At 36.7% G+C, this 21286-nt stretch overlaps 1 protein-coding gene across 1 annotated transcript; it reads left to right on the top strand.

Moving 5' to 3' along the window:
- The first annotated feature begins 7664 nt into the window (after nucleotides 1-7664).
- LOC123668045 (mRNA (2'-O-methyladenosine-N(6)-)-methyltransferase) lies at nucleotides 7665-20037 on the top strand. Its single transcript, XM_045601841.1, has 7 exons — nucleotides 7665-8594; nucleotides 9169-9309; nucleotides 13002-13178; nucleotides 13485-13753; nucleotides 16047-16257; nucleotides 18952-19010; nucleotides 19782-20037. The coding sequence occupies exons 1-7, from the start codon at nucleotides 7665-7667 to the stop codon at nucleotides 20035-20037; spliced, it is 2043 nt and encodes a 680-aa protein (XP_045457797.1).
- Nucleotides 20038-21286: the final 1249 nt, after the last annotated feature.

Consider the following 21286-nt stretch of genomic DNA (forward strand, 5'->3'; position numbering starts at 1 on the left):
CACTGTGATGTCGACGAATCAGGAATAGGGAGCGTAGCACTAATGGCATCATAAGATGATAGCCTGTCATCTGCTAGATTAAATGATTTGTTGATGACTCTAAAAGGATGGACATTGTTAATTTTCGATTACCTTGTACATGAGACAAAAAAAATTATGGGACAAAAACAGTGTGGCGTTAGTGTTGGTTTGGTGCCCTCGACTAATCCTTCTATTGTTCGCCAACACTTGAAAGTTAGTGGTATTGATATGATCTGAACAAATTACACTATTTTTTGTGGGCGTCCAGGTTAATCTGTTATTACCATTTTTTTCCATGTATCCCTTAAATTAGGATTTTTAGAAAACCTGCCAAATTTTTATATGAAACATTATGGTGGAAGTTCACATTAAGTAATTCTAGTAAAATGTATTAATACTCATAATACGTGTATTATATTTAATTTAATGCAATTTTATTATATAACTATGTTTATTAAAAAAAGTTAGCAATATAATATTTTAAATAAATCAAAATCTCAAAAATGTCTGTCTCCTCTATTGCCTTTGCCGTTTTTATCGATAACCATCTACAAACAAACCGGTAACAACACTATCGCTCGGCGACTGTGACTTCTCGGAAATAGACTCCGATCAGTCGCTCGACCGATCGGCATATTGTATGCGGGCGAGCGGCCTGTGTTTGTAAACAAATCGAGTCAACGCGAACGATAATATTTGTAATTTTTAAGTTTAAAAAAGGTTTAAAAGAAGTATACAAGTAGTAATGTGATTAAAAAATACTTACGTATGAAAGGTAACGCCATGTAAATTTGACGTGGCAGATCTTTTTTTGCAGCAAAAAACAGAACAATTTGGCATTTTTTGAAGGACGTTGATTCAATCGCGCAACTAGATTTAGTCTAGTGGTCAGTGCGGCTGCAACTAGTTTTATTGTTTGCATATGGCCATTTGGCCTTATACCTTGACAGAGGGGAACGCCTGTACATGGCTACTCCCCTCCGTGTTGCTCTTTGTTCGCACCGAAAGTGAGTTGGTGTGTGTTAAATTTGTTCGAACTATATATATTTATTTAAAAATTAAGGAAAGTGGAGCTGTTCCAAACTACTTGAGCAATTAGAAATGCAACTTGAGCAGTTTATTAACACTTTGAGCAATTTAAAATATTGTATACATCAAAAGATATAGAAGTTTGAAAATATTGATAAATGATTTTTTTAACAAATTTATTGATTTTTAACTAAATAATTTAAGGTAAACAATTTAAAAGCACAACGTAGTTGAATTGAGCTATTGAAAATCTCTTGATTAGTATTTTTGTAATTACAAATATCATTATTTTGCAGGCTCGGGTGGTATAGGTTGACTTTTCATTGTAATTGGTTATATTTAAAAACATAAATGCGTGACGTGTGATAGAAAAAGTGTCAGAATGCTATTCTGTCTTCGTTGCACAGCATCATGGTCTTATACACTAAGCGATCGTCATGCCACTCATGTCTCTGGCGGCTTTTAACCATTTAGCCAACGTATCTCCACCACTGTAGTTTGCCGACCTTTGTAATAAGACCGTAATGACCAATTACAATGAAGTGTCACCACCGCACCACGTGACCGCATACAGCGATAGCAGTGACGTACAGCGGCGTTCACGTGAATGAAAAGTTATGACATTATCATACTAATCTCTCAATATGGAAATTGGACTTAGTTTCCTGAACTGTATGTATAAGGCCGTGCAACAACTGGTTAGTAAAAAAAAAAAAAAGTATTTATAAGAGCATCATGCCACACAAATTGTTAACTAGGCACTTTGTTCTACCTATATTCTAATAACATTTAAATTATCCTGAGCATACTTCATCCTAGAAATTATCATATCGAACATAAATGAATCTATTTTTGTGCGATGACGGATAGATAGCCTTTTATACTATATAATCTGTATTTTAATTGCGGAATAAACGACAGGTTCTCACTTCACAGGTATTTAGGAAAAAGCGCGGGAACTTTGAAGTGAAAAGGCGGTCTTTTTTTTTTTCAAAAATATTTTATTAATTTTATAATTCATTCACTGGAGTTTTTTATAAATAAATACTTATAAATTAATCAAGAGATGGGGAGAAGTAAGAAAAGGAAAAAGAAGGAGGAAGGTAACGCTGAGGACGACTCGTTGAGCTCCGACTCCGAGTCCATAAAATCTGTTGAGCTAACAGACACCGAAAGGTATGCCCCGTTTCGGGTAGCCGATTACGTGCGGCACTACCCTGAGAACGGGGGTAATTTTGACTATATTGTATTCCTGGAGAGTACAGAGGCTGACAAGCCAATCGGAACAAGAGACATGATGACACTCGCTAATAGCATAAAAAAATATAATAAAGGCGTGAAACAACTAAAACGCATTAATAAAAGTAAAGTTGGAGTTATCTTTGATAGACCTGCTTTTGCTAACGCGGTCTTAGGCAACAAAAAATATCTTGATGGGTACAAACTTAAAGCTTCCCTTCCGGCTGCCGCTACAGAGGTCACTGGGGTAATTTCTCATGTGCCTATAGAATTATCCAATAAAGAAATATATTCAGCTCTAACTAGCACGAAAAATATTATATCTATACGAAGATTTATGCGACGTGTAAGAGAAAATGGAGAAATAAAATTAATCCCCACAAAAACAATTTCTATAACCTTTTCCTGTCCCAATTTACCAGATAGTGTGGACCTCAACAGCTGGCGGTTCGAAGTACGGCAGTACATCCCGCCAGTAAAGCAGTGTCTAAAGTGTTTAAGGTATGGTCATATTGCAAAATTCTGTAAAAATTCACAAAGATGCAGCATTTGTGGCGAAGGTCACAATTTTAAAGATTGTCAGACTCCTTATACTGCAGCCAGTTGCTGTCACTGCTCTGGCAATCACATTGCCATATCCCCTGCATGCCCTGTTAAAAAAGAAAAAATCCAGCTTAACAGAGATAAATTTCAGAAAAAAAGCTTTGTTGATGTTTTAAACAGCTCTCACTTTCCATCATTAAACAAAACTGATCAGTTCTTATCTCTTTTAAATTCCGAAATAATACTCAAATCTATTACAGAAGCTTTAGTAAAACTTATAACACTAAACAAAAATAATGAAATACCTATCTCTTCCCAAAATATTAAAAATGTCCTGCAAGATACATTAAAAAAGGTTACTAATAAATAATTTGTACTTTATGGATACTTTAAATATTGTGCAATGGAATGCTCAGAGTATTCTACACAATCAACATATTTTTAATTATTTCCTTTTGGACAAAAATATTCACATTGCGTTAATTTGTGAGACTTGGTTAAAGCCTTGTCAAAAATTTAAGATATGTCATTACAATGTAATTCGTCTTGATTCAGGAAACACCCACAATGGCGTAGCCATATTAATACATAGCTCTATTTCTTATTCTAAAATTGATACTTTTTATGATGACTCCATTCAAAATGTTGTTGTTCGTATAAAATACTCTAGCAACAAAGAACTTACTATCATAAGCTTTTACAGTCCAACTAATTGCAATCCTGCTTTTTCTAAATCTAAACTAGACAGGTTAATTAAAAGTTTACCAGAACCAATCTTCCTAGCAGGAGATTTTAATGGCCTAAACTCAGCCTGGGGCTGTTCTACTTCTAATTGTCGAGGCAAAGACATTTTAGAGTCTATCAATAACAATAATTTGGTTATACTTAATGACGGAAGTATGACCACTGTTGGTTCGCACATATGGAGACAGAATGCTCTTGACTTAACCATAGTATCACCTTCATTGGCTCTAGAGTGTGACTGGTCAGTACATGACGATCCCTTAGGCAGCTACCACTTTCCTGTAATCACAAAAATTTTACTTAATAACAATTACAATGCCACTCCTATTCCCAATAGTAGCTCACTACCCTGCTTCCCTAACCTGAACAACGTTGATTGGAACATTTATAACTTAAATGTCCAACTATTGCTCACTGAATTTTCTCTTGATACACAAGACCCCCTTCATAACTACACAAAATTTACAGATATTTTACACTCAGCACTGTGGAAATCATCTTCTATTTCTAAGCACTCTTTGGTTAATACAGCTTTATCTTCATGCTCTCCTTCTAACTTAAATAAAAAAAAAAAACTTCTTCCTTGGTGGAATTTCAATTGCACCAAAGCCGTATTAAATAGCAAAAACGCTTATTTGACTTTTAAATCTGATCCCACTGAGGCTAATTACATTAATTTTAAAAGACTACAAGCCACCAAAAAATATATTATCAGAAATGAGAGAAGAAACAGTTGGATAAAACTTTGTGAACAATTTAACAGATCGACTCCTATATCAGTCATTTGGACGTATATGCGAAAATTTAACAAAAGCTATTCTCCACCTTCCCATAACAACTCTGACTATTCTTGGATCTTTGATTTTCTCAAAAAATATACTCCAGATACTGTAGAGCCAGCCTTTAATCTTAATTCTTTCTGCCATATTCTTCCTAATCAAAATTTTATTATAAAATCTTTTACCATTGTCGAATTAAATTCTGCTATTTCATCCAGAAAAGACTCTACACCTGGCTTTGACTACATTTCATATAAAATGCTTAAACACCTGTCTTCTCAATCTAAACTAATTTTATTAAATATCCTGAATCTTCTTTGGGAGCATAATCTTATTCCTATGGATTGGAAGGTTGATTGTTTAGTACCTATCTTAAAACCCAACAAGGACAAGTTTAACTTTGATTCATATAGACCTATAGCATTGACTTCTTGCATGGGAAAAATATTTGAACAACTTTTAAAACAAAGATTGGAACATTTCATAGAGTCTAATCATATTTTACCTTCTAATCAGTTTGGTTTTAGAAGAGGCAGGTCTTCAAGGGAGAGCATTGCTCACTTACATCTTGATATTTATAATGCTATACAATCAAAGCAAGCTCTCGCTGGAGTTTTCTTCGATGTAGTTGGAGCCTTTAATAATGTTAACCATCATATTCTATCCACGGAATTAGCTGCGATTGGTTTACCTGTAAAAGTTATACAATGGATTTTTAATTTTTTGCACAGTAGGAAGGTATTTGTTAAGTATAATAATAGACTTATTGGTCCAAGGCTTTCTCATAAAGGTACATGTCAAGGTAGCATTTTGAGTCCATTGATTTTCACACTTTATATACATAGATTAAACTTAATTCTAGGCTCTCATATATACAATTTACAGTTTGCTGATGATTTGGTAGTCTATTGTTCTAGTAATAATATAACTACCCTAAATCTTAAGTTAAACGAAGCTTTAGTTAAATTAAATTCTTATTTTAATTATCTTGCATTGGACATTAGCTTTGAAAAGTCTAAAGTCATAGTTTTTAATAAAGTAGGGTCTGAAAGAATTAAAATAAACTATAATAATATATCTCTTCTTATCACAAATGAAGTTAAATTTTTAGGTGTTATATTCATGAATAACTTATCATGGAACAAATATGTAGACCACATAGTTGATAGAGCTCTTAAGGCTCTTAATATTTTAAAGTCTCTTGCAAAAACATATTGGGGTTCTGATCCAAAAATCCTTCTTACCCTATATAAATCTCTTGTACGCAGTCATTTTGAATATGGATTTCTATGTTTTTCTGCTAATGACAAGTTGGTTAACAAATTAAATATTATTCAAAATCACAGCCTGAGACTTATCACTGGCGCCATGAAAACAACCCCAATTAATTCGTTACAGGTCGAGTGCAACATTTCCCCTTTACACCTTAGATTTAAATATTTGAAATACTGTTTTTTGCTAAAACTGTTTTCCATTAGTAATCATCCTCTAATTAAAAAGCTTAATTACTTACATAGTAAATATCCTGTAAATGCTCCATTAACTTCTAATAACCCATTTATTCTCTTCGAATATTCATTCATGTTAAATCTAAATAACCAACACAAAATACACAGTTCTAGCAATTGGATGTGTTACGAAAAGGAGTTTGACTGTCTTATTAATCAAATCGATATTATTATTGACCATAAGCTAAAAGAGCGCCAGGAAGTTTACAACCTCATAGCACAATACTCTGATAAGTTCAAACAAGTTTACACAGATGGATCAAAAAATGATATAAATGTTTCCATGGCCTATTATGTACCTCATCTGAAGTTTGGCCAAGGCGTCAGATTGAAAAAGGAGATATCAATATTTACAGCTGAAGCTCTAGCAATTACTGCTGCCCTAGAATTCATTAAAAAACAAACTAATCAATATTGGCTGATCATTACTGACAGTATGAGCGTTCTAAAGGCTTTAGATAATTATCAATTCAGTGCTAATACAAACTTCATCATTTTAGAAATAAGACATCTCCTTTATCAACTATCCAGAAGAAACTACAACATCAAATTATTGTGGACACCTTCACATATAGGAGTAAGGGGAAATGAACATGTGGACTTTCTGGCACGTTCAATTGTTGACAGTGACAGCGGCAGCCCTGTTGATGAGAATGTTGCCGTACCATACACTGATCTATTAGTTGCTATTAAATCAAAAATCCTATCTGATTGGCGTGATCTTTGGCGACAAACCTTGTTAAGAAAAGGATCTTGGTATGCTCAGATAAATCAAGATATTGGAAAAAGTCCTTGGTTTACTAAATCGCATCAACATAGAAGCAGAAAATATTATACAATATTATGCCGCTTGAGATTTGGACATTGCAGATTTAATGCACATTTGAATCGTATGCGTATCATCTCATCGCCCGTTTGCCCACATTGCACCAACAACTCTACACAGTCTTTAGATCACATATTTTTTGAATGCTCCGCTTTTAATCTGGAACGCCTCTTATTTATAGCCAACTTGTTATCAACTTCTGGACCAAAAAATGTCCCGCGCAATACACAAGATTTATTGACTAATTTGGATAACTATACTAGTATATTTGAATTTATTTGCAATACTATCAATGATATTTGAAACAGGATCAGGACCTTCATTCATCGGATGTGAAATTTTATTTTGATATTTCAGGCTTCGGCCTATTACAGACTTGGTTTCGACCTCGCCTATCACTTATAGACAAAGAAGAGTAGACGAAAATATGAAATTTCAGACTTGGTTTCGGCCTTACTCTACCAGTCATCGAATCAGAAGAACAATAAAGTTACTTCAGACTTGGCTCCGGCCTTTTGATATATCAGAACGAAACTTACAAATTCAGACTAGGCTGTATGGATTATAGTCCTTTGCCTTTCCCTATTGGGGATAAATTTTAAAACATCACAGGTATTTAGTTAATCTGTGGATGGCGGTGCTTGGGGAAACTACGCCAACTTATTTGTTTCGTAAAACATACGATTGTTTTATTATTTTCGTGTTTATAAATAGTTTAATTTTTAAGTAATGTTAAAAATCATGTATGAATATATACTTTGATTATAATAATTATGTGTTTCTGTGAATCTAATGATTTCTGTGCTAGAAAATTTCTTGGCGGTAACAATATCATGATTACCAACAAAAATATTATGCTCATTAGGAACTTATAAGTCGTGAATTACTTTTTATGTTTAACAACTTTTCTACAGGCAATTGTTTTGTCTTGCTTCCGATATATTAAAGACAATATTAATATACAAGTCCATCGATATGAATGATGTTCGTGATAAAGTTGTTGCGGGACCCTCATCATGGGAGACTGCCCCAAATCTTAGTGACTCCTCACCGGAAATTCAATCTTCCCCTGGTGGAAGTGGAGACACGCCACAGACTCCTGGTGCACCGGCACCCCTAGCACCGCATCTTGCCGCAGAACTCCATCCTGATCTTCTACAACAGGGTTGGCGTAAATATTGGTCGAGGCGTGAAAACAGACCTTACTTTTGGAATAAAATATCAGGTGAATCGATGTGGGAGTTGCCGGCAGTTAAGAGAGATTTTGATCCCATAACGGATCCACTTGGTATATGCCACACAGGGCCACCTAATGCTGGTAATGTTACTCCAAGTGCCAGTAAGCGTCGGCCGTCTGAAGACAATGGACCTCCTCCTAAGAAATTTGTGCTTGCGGGTCCTTGGGATCTTGAAGTACCTACAAATGTTGTAATATATGAACGACCGCCTACGATTTGTCCACATCCACATCCTGAAATAGAAGGTTTTCGATTTACATTGGCCAACAAATTAAGGCAATGTTATCAAGAATTATGTCACACAAGAGAAGGTATAGATGCACCTAAAGATTCATTTAATAGATGGCTAATGGAGAGAAAAGTGAATGATCAGGGTGGTTCTGACCCCCTGCTCCCGAGTCACTGCTTTCCAGAAATATCAAGGTCTATGTATGAAGAAATTATGAACGATATACCAATAAAGCTGACGCATCCCAAATTCACCGGTGATGCAAGGAAACAATTATCAAGATATGCTGAGGCTGCAAAGAAAATGATTGAATCACGAAACGCTTCACCTGAAAGTAGGAAAGTTGTAAAATGGAATGCAGAAGACACATTTCAGTGGTTGCGACGTACAGTCGGAGCGACATATGATGACTTTCAGGACAGATTAGCTCATTTAAGAGTAGGTATTTCTAAAATGCATAATAAGAAAATGGTTAATTTTTTTTTAAACATTTAACAGACACAACTGTTTGTGTCAACACTTTTAACAGACACAAGGATTTGTACCTAAGGTAGGCAATTTCATGCCTGTCTTTTAGGTAACAGACAACTGATACATATTATTATTTTTATTACACCCAGACTTAGAGTGGATATTTAAGCCACAACCAAATAGTGCTAACAGGCTAGTTATAGTGCTAAATGGTTGCGAGGCCTGTGTTGGGGCTCAAAACTACAAAAAAAAATTATAGATGCCTAGACCAAAAAAGGACCCATAAAAATGTGCCATTTACTAGAATTGAAACTACAACTTTTAAAGAAAAAACATTTGTAATCATGTAAAGTATTAGAAAAAATATAATAATCTTCTTCTTCTTTAAACACTATGGCTCCATCAGCTTTTCGCCGATGATTTTGCCAATGACAAGAGCTGAAAGTGTATTAAAGTCCGAAGACAGGGTCCATTTTTGACAGTACAATAGTGGGTTAAGCCGCTTAAGCAATATAATAATGTTTTCTAATATTTGTTATAGAGACAATGTCAGCCGCATTTAGCTGAAACAGCAAAAGCATCTGTCGAAGGCATTTGTCTCAAGATCTACCACTTGTCTGCTGAATATGCAAGGAAGATTAGAGAGAAACACAGTGTATTGTTAAAAGAAAATGGAATACAGGTATATAATCTCAACAGTAAATTATCATTTAACATATACTAATATTATTATAATAATTCTAACTGCATTAAGAAAAATACTACATCTTAAAATAATACTGTTTTCAAGCAGTATTGTGTTCCTGTTGGTGAGTAAGGTGACCAGAGCTCCTAGGGGATTGGGGATTGGGTCGGCAACGCGCTTGCGATGCTTCTGGTGTTGCAGACGTCTATAAGCTATAGTAATCGGTTACCATCAGGTGAGCCGTATGCTTGTTCGCCGACCTAGTGACATTAAAAAAAAAAGCAAATTGAGATATGTTGATTTTTTATTAAGTATAAAATAAATGTTATTCCAGGTAAGTTATTGCAAAATAAAAAGTCATGCTCGTGAAAATAAATCCGAGCGCTGATCTCACATCGATAAAGAGACTCGCTCGATGCGAGCCACCTCCACCGTGCCCCTTGTAGTTCAATGTTGCAATATAACTGACAGAAAAAATGAGGTATTAATTATGGTGTAGACCGGGCGAGGATGATGCCTGTTGCTAGTAACAAAAATATAAAAATTTATGTAAATAAAAACAAAAGTGCATTGTACGAAGTACACATGTCAGAAATGAAGCTTCTTTAGCAAACTAATATTTAAGCCTCGTTGATATTTATACAAATCTAAAGCTTTAGATTTCCGTTCCAGCGCCATCTAGTTATTATTATTATTATTTTTTTAACATGCGGGCAGTTGAGACAACTGATAAAAGCCTGTATTGGACTGCAAACAACAAATTATTTTTCACATCTGGTGGCAACCTGTTCGAAGCCTCCACAATCCTGCTACCAAAAAAAAATACTTATGCGAGTTATTATACGATACGGCCTTTGACAATTTAAGGTGATGTCCTCTTAAATGGGTATTTTGTGAGTACTGAAATAACGATTTATCAAAGTTCACTAGATCGTAATGTCTATGCAGTATTTTAAATGTTTCAATCAAATCCCCTCGCTCTCTACGTTCCTTCAGAGTCGTCAATCTTAGTACTCTTAATCTTTCTTCATAAGATTTACTCTTTAAAGTTCTTAGGACTTTTGTGAATCTATGTTGAACCTTTTCTGCTGATTCAGTAGCAAGCATATTTTGGCGTAGTCTCAATTACTGTACTTCTTTATCCAGTTTATCTAACTTTTTCATAATAAATGGTAGCTGTGCCATAGTTGATATACAGCTGTCACACAAGGTTACAATACGTGTTTTCAGTTCGAAAACTTATTTCTGTAGGTGATAACACATGGCATTCCCCACACATAAAGCCCTTACACGAATCACATGACACGGATTTCTTCTTATTATTTGGTTGCACATGACATTTTGAACATGTTTTGCCTTTAGGACTCATTTCCAATTTCTTAACTTGAAGCTACTACGATGGTAATTTCCTTTTGTTATGGCAACACAGTTGTCTATGCTTAGACCGTTGACAGGTAGAAAAAACAAACAAATAAGGGTAGAAACAACAATTCGCACGACTTTGTAAATTTATATTGGTAATAACTGCGTGTTTCTTTATGATTTTTCCGAGATAATACAGTTTATAGTTTCTTTTGCCCAATTCACACTTATTCTTATAAAAATGCAAAAATATCGAGAGCACTAGTGCACACAGCTAACAATTCTGACAATTTTCTATGTAATATTATCGATATTAATCTAACAACCTTTGTAGTTTCTATAGTACACGCTAGGTGGCTCTGTTGTTCGACAAAAACGTCTCCATTTCATCAAAACGTTGCACATATCCGTACGTTTCATCCGTAAAAATTTTACCCTCATGCGCCTAAAGAAGTTTCACTTCAAGAAAAATTAGGTAAATTATATCCATTTTTTTATTCGATATACCAAACTGTTGATAGTAGTTGTACTGACAAGGAATTTAATAAGTGCTGGAGGTGTTTTAATTATAATTTGTAGCTGCACCGTTAAAAATGTATTTATTAACCTAGAAAATATAAATATCATAATAATATAATCTTCGCGGCTTGTGTCTATCTAGCAGCAGCAAGAGGCGTGGTATTTATCACCACGGTGATTATAGTGCCTATCTTCAGATTTAGCTCTAAGCATTTGGCACGAAGCGTGTAGGTCTAGTCGCTATGTTATCTCGTCTATTAAAAGATTTTTTTGACTTAATCCTGATGACTCCTGCACGCATGGAATCATACTTTTTTCATCCTATTGTCGCTATTTATTTTATGACGACAACATTGTAATGGAAATGTAAATTAAAAAAATATATCGATCACTCTGTAACAGTAGTAATTTTTTATTTTTATTTTAAGTTTTTTTCAATTAAAATTGCAATATTTTTTTTTTAATGGGATGGCAAATCATTTTAAAATCTGTGTTTAGTAGGAATATTTTAAAATGAATAGGCACTGACAGTGTAGTTACTTTTTTACAAAAATCATAAGTATTAACGCAACTAAATTTTAAAATTTATTTTAATGAAAATCTTCCTTTCTTCAATTAAAATTGGATATCTTTCTGTTAAACAAAAGGATCTGCTACTGTGATACCATTTTGAAATTGGTATTTAGTAGGCATATTTTTAAATGAATGGGCACTGACAGCTTAGTACATTTTTTTTACAAAAATCGCTCTTGAATTAGCATGATATGTTAAAAATTTGGGTTTAAAGTAGAGTAAAACCAATTTTCAAAAGCCTTAAATTTACATTAAAAACATGTTATTTAACGATAGCTCTAGTGTTCAGCAGTAATTACCAGTAATCAAAATGAAAAAATAATGGTATTTGTTAAAACTACAACCAAATTTGTAACAAGGGGTACAAATATCGTAAAAAAATAAAAAATAAAAGTATTTCCGGAACCTTTGGGTAAAAATGGATAAAATTGTAATATGTTATAGTAAATTACCTGGTGTATCGAATCCTTAACGGTGGACCACTATTTACGCCAAACCTGTATAAAATTCTCGTGTCGCGGTGTTTGTAGTTAAACTCCTCCGAAATGGCTTGACCGATTCTCATGAAATTTTGTGTGCATATCGGGTAGGTCTGAGAATCGAACAACAATCCATTTTTCATACCCCTAAGTTATGGGGGGGGGGGTTAAGAGGGTTAATAAAATATGAAATTTTGTGTGCATATCGGGTAAGTCTGAGAATCGGCCAACATCTATTTTTCATTCCCCTAAGTTATAAGGGGGGGGGGGGATTGAGAAGGTCAATAAAATATATGGCAAACAACGTTTGCGGGGTCAGGCTAGTATTTTTATAAAAACAAAATGAGGTGTGATATAAACAAAATATAAACTTTATATATGTGGGTATGCCACAACTTTAAGCATAGACTCACTAGGAGTTGCAGAGTGTGTACAGTAGAAGACTCGGTGTGTCAGGAGCTGCCGGCGCCGCTGCAGCAGGCGGTGCTGCGGAAGGTGTGGTGCTCCCCGGTGCAGTTCGTGCTGCCGTGTTTATGTGTGTGTGTGTGTGTGTGTGTGTGTCTGTGTGTCAGGAGCTGCCGGCTCCGCTGCAGCAGGCGGCGCTGCGCAAGGTGTGGCGCAGTTCGTGCTGCCGTGTTTATGTGCGTGTGTGTCTGTGTGTCAGGAGCTGCCGGCTCCGCTGCAGCAGGCGGCGCTGCGCAAGGTGTGGCGCAGTTCGTGCTGCCGTGTTTATGTGCGTGTGTGTCTGTGTGTCAGGAGCTGCCGGCACCGCTGCAGCAGGCGGCGCTGCGCAAGGTGTGGTGCTACCCGGTGCAGTTCGCGCTGCCGGCGCCGCGCGCGCCGCTCGTCGAGCATTTTCTCGACCGTGACCAGGCGCTGTTGCGCTACCTAGGCGAGACGCAGGTGCTCAACGCCTCCTACTTGCAGAAGCTTGTGAGTACATCCTATGCGATACTCTTACCCAAAGAGAAATGGAAAGAATTCGCTTAACTCTATTTTATAGTCAATATTTCTTTAAATAAATTATATTCGAATAATCTGCAAAATTTAAACATTTAAAGAATGCAGACCATATTAATATTGTAATGACCTGTTTAGAATGAACATATTGTGTATTAAAATAAATAAAAATATTAATAAAATATTACGTTATCTGGTAGCATTATAGTAATTGCCTAAAAACGCGGGCGATATCGCAAAGTATCTAGGCAACAATAAAGGTAACCGCGCGGTCCGCAGGAGCACCTGTACCGCTACAGCTGCTTCGACGACAAGAAGTTCGAGCAGTTCCTGGCGCGCGTGTGGTGCGTGCTGCGGCGCTACGCGGCGTGGGCGGGCGCGGGCGCGGACGCGCACGTGGCGCAGATGGCGCTGCCCGTGCCCGTGCTCGAGTGCCTGCAGCGCTGCTTCGGCGTCAGCTTCGAGTGCTTCGCCAGCCCGCTCGACTGCTACTTCCGCCAGTACTGCTCGCCCTTCGCCGACACCGACTCCTACTTCGGCTCGAGAGGGTTGGTACTACTGCTGCGCAAACGATATTTTCCTATAGCAATGGGAATGGCGGTACAATTGTTATTTTTGACTGTAGTCTTTTTTAAATATTTTTTATACATACGCTTGTAAATAGCTCTCTAGTTTATCAAATCCTGATGGTCTCAAAAGACTAGTTTTTAGTTTTCTGTTTCTCCTGTAAACTTGATAACTATTTTAGATTTTTTTTCCCGCAATGCATAATACGTCAAGTATATATAACGATGAGTTTTTCATAAAGTACATATCTAATATATTATTAACGTGAAGCAAAAACTTTATACCCCTTTTCGCGCGGACGGAGAAGTACGAAATTTCGCACACATAGTTTATATTCGCTAGGTGCGAAGTCATGGTGGGGGTAAGCCGAATCGACACAAGCGTACGCAGTGGTAAATTTTTGTACTAAATCGACGCTGTTTTTAAGAATGTCGTATATATTTATATAAGTTTTTTTTTGCATGCGACAAGTAATACAACGTTAGTAGACGAAAAACAATCGCACTGGTTGTCACTACGATTTTCGAGGGTTTCCCTCCATTTCTCTGGGATGGGACCCTTGGGATATCTTCTTTCCAACAAAAAAAAAAATTATCAAAATCGGTCATAAACGACGAAGTTATCCACGAACATACATAAAATAATATATATCTGGTCGAATTGAGAAACATCCTCCTTTTTTAAAGGTGGTTAAAAATACACGTGAACATTTTAATTTTTTTATCAATAATAATATTTTAATAAAATGAGTAACCGGAGTTGCTGTGTCGCTAATTGTACAAATACCAGCAGAAAAAGTTAGTGTAAATGTTAAAATTTTCAACTACGAATTAGAAAATAAATCAAAGAGAAAAGTGGACAGCAGCAGTAAGATAGCGAGAGTAAGTAATACTCTAACCTTAATATGTATTAATAATAAATTAATAACAGAGTAAACAGGCATTTGGAAATTGGTAAATGTTGTTAACACAATAATATATGTATTATCCAAATTAGTACTTTGAAATATAAACTTTTTACTTGTGAAATTCATTAAAATTTAATATAAAAAAAAGCTTTCATATTTATGACAATTGTACTTTGTTTTATTTTTAGGATCTATAGTGAGTACTTATCAAAATAAATTAAATCTAATTTGTTAAGAGATCATAATATTTTTGTTAAAACGTGTCTTGATAAAACTTTTGGATGATAAAACTCTTTCTTAATAAGTAATGCACATTATTTTTGACAAACAATATAACTTTTATTTCCGTAATATGTTATTCATATAGTAAAACATCAACATCTTCTGGAAGTATAGTTTCGTTGTTACTATCGATACCAACATCATTTAACGACTTACATAAAAAAATAAATATTTTACGTTATCTGCAAGATTCAGCTATTAAATTTTCTTTTTATTTTTATTCTTTACTTTTAATTAATTTTTGGTTTCTGCTATGATTTTAAATTAACTTTGCCTGCACATGTACTAAATCTATACTAACTGTGTGGTACAGTCTATGGTTGAGTGAGAGATGACATGTGAGGGAAGGTTATGAGGTAACCAAACCCAATGAAAGTCGATCTAACACTTAATTTATTAAGATTATTTTGAGTATATATAGGCAGAAGTACAGACGTCATTTGACGTCATTTGTAGCAAACAAATAACAGTTTCATTAGAAATCTGAAATAGAAATAGAAATCTATATCATCTGCAATTATAAAGCTGAAGAGTTTGTTTGTTTGAATGCGCTAATCTCAGAAACTACTGGTCCGATTCGAAAAATTATTTTAGTGTTAGATAGTCCATTTATCGCGCGCAGAACTATTAAATAATTTGCTTATCAATAATACTTACGTTTTTTTAGATAGCACGTAATTTCGTCACTACATTTTTTACATATTGGTATTTAAACAATAAAAAATTGGTTAGTGTCAAATATCGCAAAAAATACTGCATTCAGATATCGTCCTTTAATCCATACCTCGAGTGGTGCTACCGTCACACACCTAACGAATAGAGAAGGACTGTAGAGTGCTAAAAAAAATTTTTATTATGCATAAAAATACATTAAATCAAATTTAAAAAAAAATTACACACACTAACCATTTATTAGACACACACGCGTATATACTCTCGTTTATCATTATAGAAGTATAGTCCTCGACAACAGAACCTTATAATGATCAAACTTATAATTTAAATGAATTACGGTCGAATTTCGAGCACACTGCGACATTCGAGGAGACCGTACGGAGCGGCGTAAAGAGTGGTCGTGGGCGCAGGCCGTTCCTGGAGCTGCGGCCGGTGGCGGGGTCGCTGGTGGCGCACGCGCCGCACTGCGAGCCGCTGCTGGAGGCGGCGCTGCGCCACATGGAGCGCCTGCTGCAGGACTCGGCCGAGCCGCTCAGCTTCGTCGTGGTGCTGCCCGAGGCGCCCGAGCGGCCGGCGCACGCGCTGCTCAAGCTGCAGGCCAGCCACTTCAAGCGCAAGCAGGTGCGTGCCGCCCGCGTGGCTGTTTGTTTGTATCGATGTTTGTGTCGCTGGTGGCGCACGCGCCGCACTGCGAGCCGCTGCTGGAGGCGGCGCTGCGCCACATGGAGCGCCTGCTGCAGGACTCGGCCGAGCCGCTCAGCTTCGTCGTGGTGCTGCCCGAGGCGCCCGAGCGGCCGGCGCACGCGCTGCTCAAGCTGCAGGCCAGCCACTTCAAGCGCAAGCAGGTGCGTGCCGCCCGCGTGGCTGTTTGTTTGTATCGATGTTTGTGTCGCTGGTGGCGCACGCGCCGCACTGCGAGCCGCTGCTGGAGGCGGCGCTGCGCCACATGGAGCGCCTGCTGCAGGACTCGGCCGAGCCGCTCAGCTTCGTCGTGGTGCTGCCCGAGGCGCCCGAGCGGTCGGCGCACGCGCTGCTCAAGCTGCAGGCCAGCCACTTCAAGCGCAAGCAGGTGCGTGCCGCCCGCGTGGCTGTTTGTTTGTATCGATGTTTGTGTCGCTGGTGGCGCACGCGCCGCACTGCGAGCCACGAGCGTGGCTGTTTGTTTGTATCGATGTTTCATTCCGACTTGGATGTCCGTCCTTGTGGCCCTGTGGCCTTGTGGGTCTCCCCGTCGTGCCTCGGAGAGCACGTTCAGCCGTCGGTCCCGGTTGTTATCTTAAATACCTAATAGTGATCGTTACTCATAGTTGGGGATACATATATATGTATCTATGGGAACATATATATGCCAATCTGCAGTAAATCTTAAATTTCCATATCGTAAGAACCTTCTACAAAGTGGGAGAAACCTTTAAAAAAAGGTGAAGGAAATCAGAAAAGAGTTTTCAAGCTATGGCGTGACGAAGGGAGACCATTTTTATAATTATATACCATACCACACGTGAACAATTAAAAAAAATACGTTATCACAATCTGTGTCTCACGGTAAACGGACAAACAATCGTACGACTCACCTAATGGTAAGCGATTACCCTAGCTTATAGACATCTGAAACACTAAGCTTCGCAAGCGCGTTGCCGAACCTACCCCCAATTCCCCCCAGGAACTCCGGTCACCTTATCACAGGAACACAACACGGCTTGAAAATTGTATTATTTAGCTGTGATCTTCTGTAAGGTCGAAGTGCAACCCCAATCGAGCTACTCCATATTTTGAGCAGGAAATGTCCTGCTGTGCCCTGTAGATAGGTATATTACCATTGTAATTTCAAGTTCCGTAAGAATATCGGAATAAATAGTAGCCTATTTGTAATCCTGAATCTCTAAATCTCTGTAGTGTAAATAATCTATAAAAAATACATTTTTTTACAACGTACATCCGCACAATAGGATTCTACCATTGTATTTACATTACCCAGAAGTAACGACACCGTTCTACGGCTCCTCATAATATTACTGAATGTAGTCATAAACGTCAAAGCATCTTTAAGAGACATTTATTACATTGCAATGTATATAAGAGAAAGAAAAAAAACAAGTACCTCAATAGAAAGAGTACTAACTGTCGTATTAAGGCTTAAAACTTTAAAAATCTGCCGGATGCACATTTCACTCGAAATATAATATTTACTTTATAATTTAAATTTTGAATTAGCCGCCATTAGTGAAGCAATCAAGATGAGTGGGAAACGCTACTCGCAACGTGATTAGCAAATTTAATCTAACATACTTTCGCGCATTTTTATATTTTCTTTTTCGTTATAAATAATATACCTACTTACATACCTACTTATTTAATTTGAGAAAAGTCATTAAAAACTTAAAAAATTCGTAAGAAATCCTACTGTTAAACTATTACAAAAAAATTACAACTACGTATTTTAGTGTATGTCCTTTTAAAACGTTAAATAAAATCAATTGTAGCGCGAATGGGATAATTTCTTTTGAATCTGGCAAAGGTTTTGACGAATTCACTCTCTAATTAAATCTAATCATCTAATCAATTTGATGTTTATGTTAAAATTTCGATACTAAATGAAACAAGAAAGTATAGTCAATCCAAATCTTTAGATGGTGTCATTTCCATGATGAATGAAAAAGGCATCCACATTTATATTTTTCATGAGTCATAAAATTTTGAATTTAAAATTTAGAATGTTAAAAATCGTTAAATGTTAAATTTTATAGAATTTAGTTTCAAAACAACTTAAGTCGCGATTTAAGGACTTTTTTGCGTTTCTATGCTGTGTGGCTACGGCACTAAAGAATTTAGCCACCCCCTCTCTTCCCGTGGGTGTCGTAAGAGGCGACTAAGGGATAACAAGGTTCCACAACCATCTTGGAACTTAAGAAGCCGACCGATGGCGGGATAACCATCCAACTGCTGGCTTTGAAATACACAGACCGAAGACGGGCAGCAGCGTCTTTGGTGCGACAAAGCCAGTACTGCGGTCACCAACCCGCCTGCCCAGCGTGGTGACTATGGGCAAAACACATGAGTTCACGTTATTTTTGACGTAAACTTGTGGAGGCCTATGTCCAGCAGTGGACTGTATAGGCTGTAATGATTGCGTTTCTATGACATGATGTCCGGACGGTGCTTCCATTAGGAGGTATATAGTGACAAATAAACATGTGATGTATATTATAGTTTTTTTTTTTAGAGTATTTTAATATAATTTATATACTTAGTTATTGTTATACTCAACTCGGTAACTCCGCAAAGCACTAATTAATCAAGAGCTTCTTTTTTTAGGTGGTCATTCCGGCATTTGAACACGAATATCGTCATGGTTTTCAACATGTTCTTCCAAAGTAAGTTTAAAATATTTCTTATACACAATTACAAGATACATATGTGTATATATTTTTTTTTCAATTTCATATAATAACCTAATGTGATATGCCAAGATAGACCAAAGCGCAATTTGTGTAAAATTATGCATATTTTAAAATTTGCGCTAGTTTTATCTATCTCAAATATTGCGATTAGGAATTCCAATCCGGCAATCTATTTTACTCTTACCGGATCCGGTGACTGCATACTTTGGGAACATAACTGTTTTATTGAAAATAACAACGTGGTTCTTGAGTATACGAGTCCTTTGACGCTGAGATAAAAAATTCGACTGACAGTTTTCATCCATCTCAAATTAGCTGTAGATATGTTTCACTGAATGTATTCGACTTTATACAGCTGAAACAACACTGAATTTGCTTTCTTATTATGCGGTACTATGAACTGATTCGTTTGAAATGCTACATGAGAGAATTAAAGAAAATGCCATTGTGGTTAAAGAAAACTTGTAGGATACCAATAAATATTAAGATTTAAACTAGAGATGGTATTTTGCCTCGTTAATCGTTAACATGTACGTACTATTTTTTAAGGCTGAAGATCATTTATTTCTCAAAAGAAACTATTCAAATAAAACAAAAATTTATATGGTGGGTACATCGCAATATCTGCTCTGATCACCTTTTTCGTACGCACACTACGTGGACGGCCAGATCTTTTTTGTCCCCAACAGAGGAGGTTTCATTTGATTTGAAACCGTATTAATGTTTAATACAAATACACCATAGGAATGAAGTGTACTTCCGGTGGGGCGGCGGCACAGTGGTGGTGTGGTTGCAGAACGCGGCCGGCTTCGCGCGCTGGGGGCCCACCGACGATCGCGTGGAGGCGCTGCTGGACGCCTGGCGGCCGCAGGCCAAGCTGCGCTCGCCGCGCGACCAGCCCGAGGACGCGCCGCAACCGCACGCGCCCCACGCGCCGCACACGCCGCACGCGCCGCTCGCGCCGCACACCCCGCACGCGACCGCGCCCGACAAGCGCTAGCGCGAGACTGACCCGCGATGTACCCGGGGCGCCGGCTGGGTCAGTGACCCGCCTAGATAAAAATTGACGTACTTTAAAAAAAAATTAAATGTGAAAGTGTAAAGCAGACTAGATTTTATCGTCGTCCACTTCAGTTGGAAGACTGTCGATTATTCCTAATATACCAGACCCACTGACGGTCGTGACGCATACCGGTCGTCCCGTGCCTAGCGGTCCTAGTGAAGCCGTAGCTACTGTCTATCATTGAATTCGATAGGCGATGTGTTCGATGTCTGTCCTTTTTCGGTTAAGACTAAATTTTTTATCTCTATAGTCACAATGGAGAACTTTTTGTACGTAACGTTTAACGGGATTTTATCGCAGATCTTTGCGCCTTTTAGCATTTTTTGAGGAGTTAATTTTTTACATAATTATTTTCTGCTCAACTCGATGTTATATTATTTTTTGGACATTAACAAATGTTTAAAGTAATTACACCATAGGCTCTCAAACTTATATCAGGTCGACGTTTATTTTGGAATACTCATATTATGAATTTATGACATAGAATTTTGATGTCGCAACAAAATGTCATTAAATATAAAGACATGACGCATCTTTAAAAAAAAAAAAAACTTAAAATTCACTCAGATTGTCCATTGTAAAATCAAGGCAACAATAAGTCTAAGAAAATGCCATCAACCTTTATATTGTTTGAAACCTAAAACATGCTAGTCGAATATAACCGATCCTCTTTTATGATCCATAGGTACAGTCTTGGGAATTTAGGGTCTAAATTTATTCGAGTCTTAGAGGATAGAGTTGCTATATATTATCAAATGTGTTCTTACTACAGTATTTTTTTAATTAAAATAAATAAAAAGTCTATATTACTCTTTTGACTAATTTTCGAACAGCATATAAATATATAAAACTGTTGGAAGCCATTAATCTGAATGAATGAATGAATAAATATATAAATTTTACAAATAGGTGCATTAAGTGTATTTATAATATAATTTTATCTCGCTTTACAGAAACATTATATATATAATTTTTAAATGAAATAACTATGTTCTAAAAATAACTATATCAGAATTTTTAATGTCAGTTTAATTACTGGCACGACTCGGGTGAGCATATATTTACAATATATAATCAAAACGTGCATTAGCCTTATAAAGACTACATATGAAATATTTTTTTATTTCATGAACAATCATTAATTTCATTGTTATAATTTCTTGTGATATGCTATTTTCTGTAAATA

The sequence above is a fragment of the Melitaea cinxia genome, chromosome 3, assembly GCF_905220565.1.
Source record: "Melitaea cinxia chromosome 3, ilMelCinx1.1, whole genome shotgun sequence".
NCBI lineage: Eukaryota > Metazoa > Arthropoda > Insecta > Lepidoptera > Nymphalidae > Melitaea > Melitaea cinxia.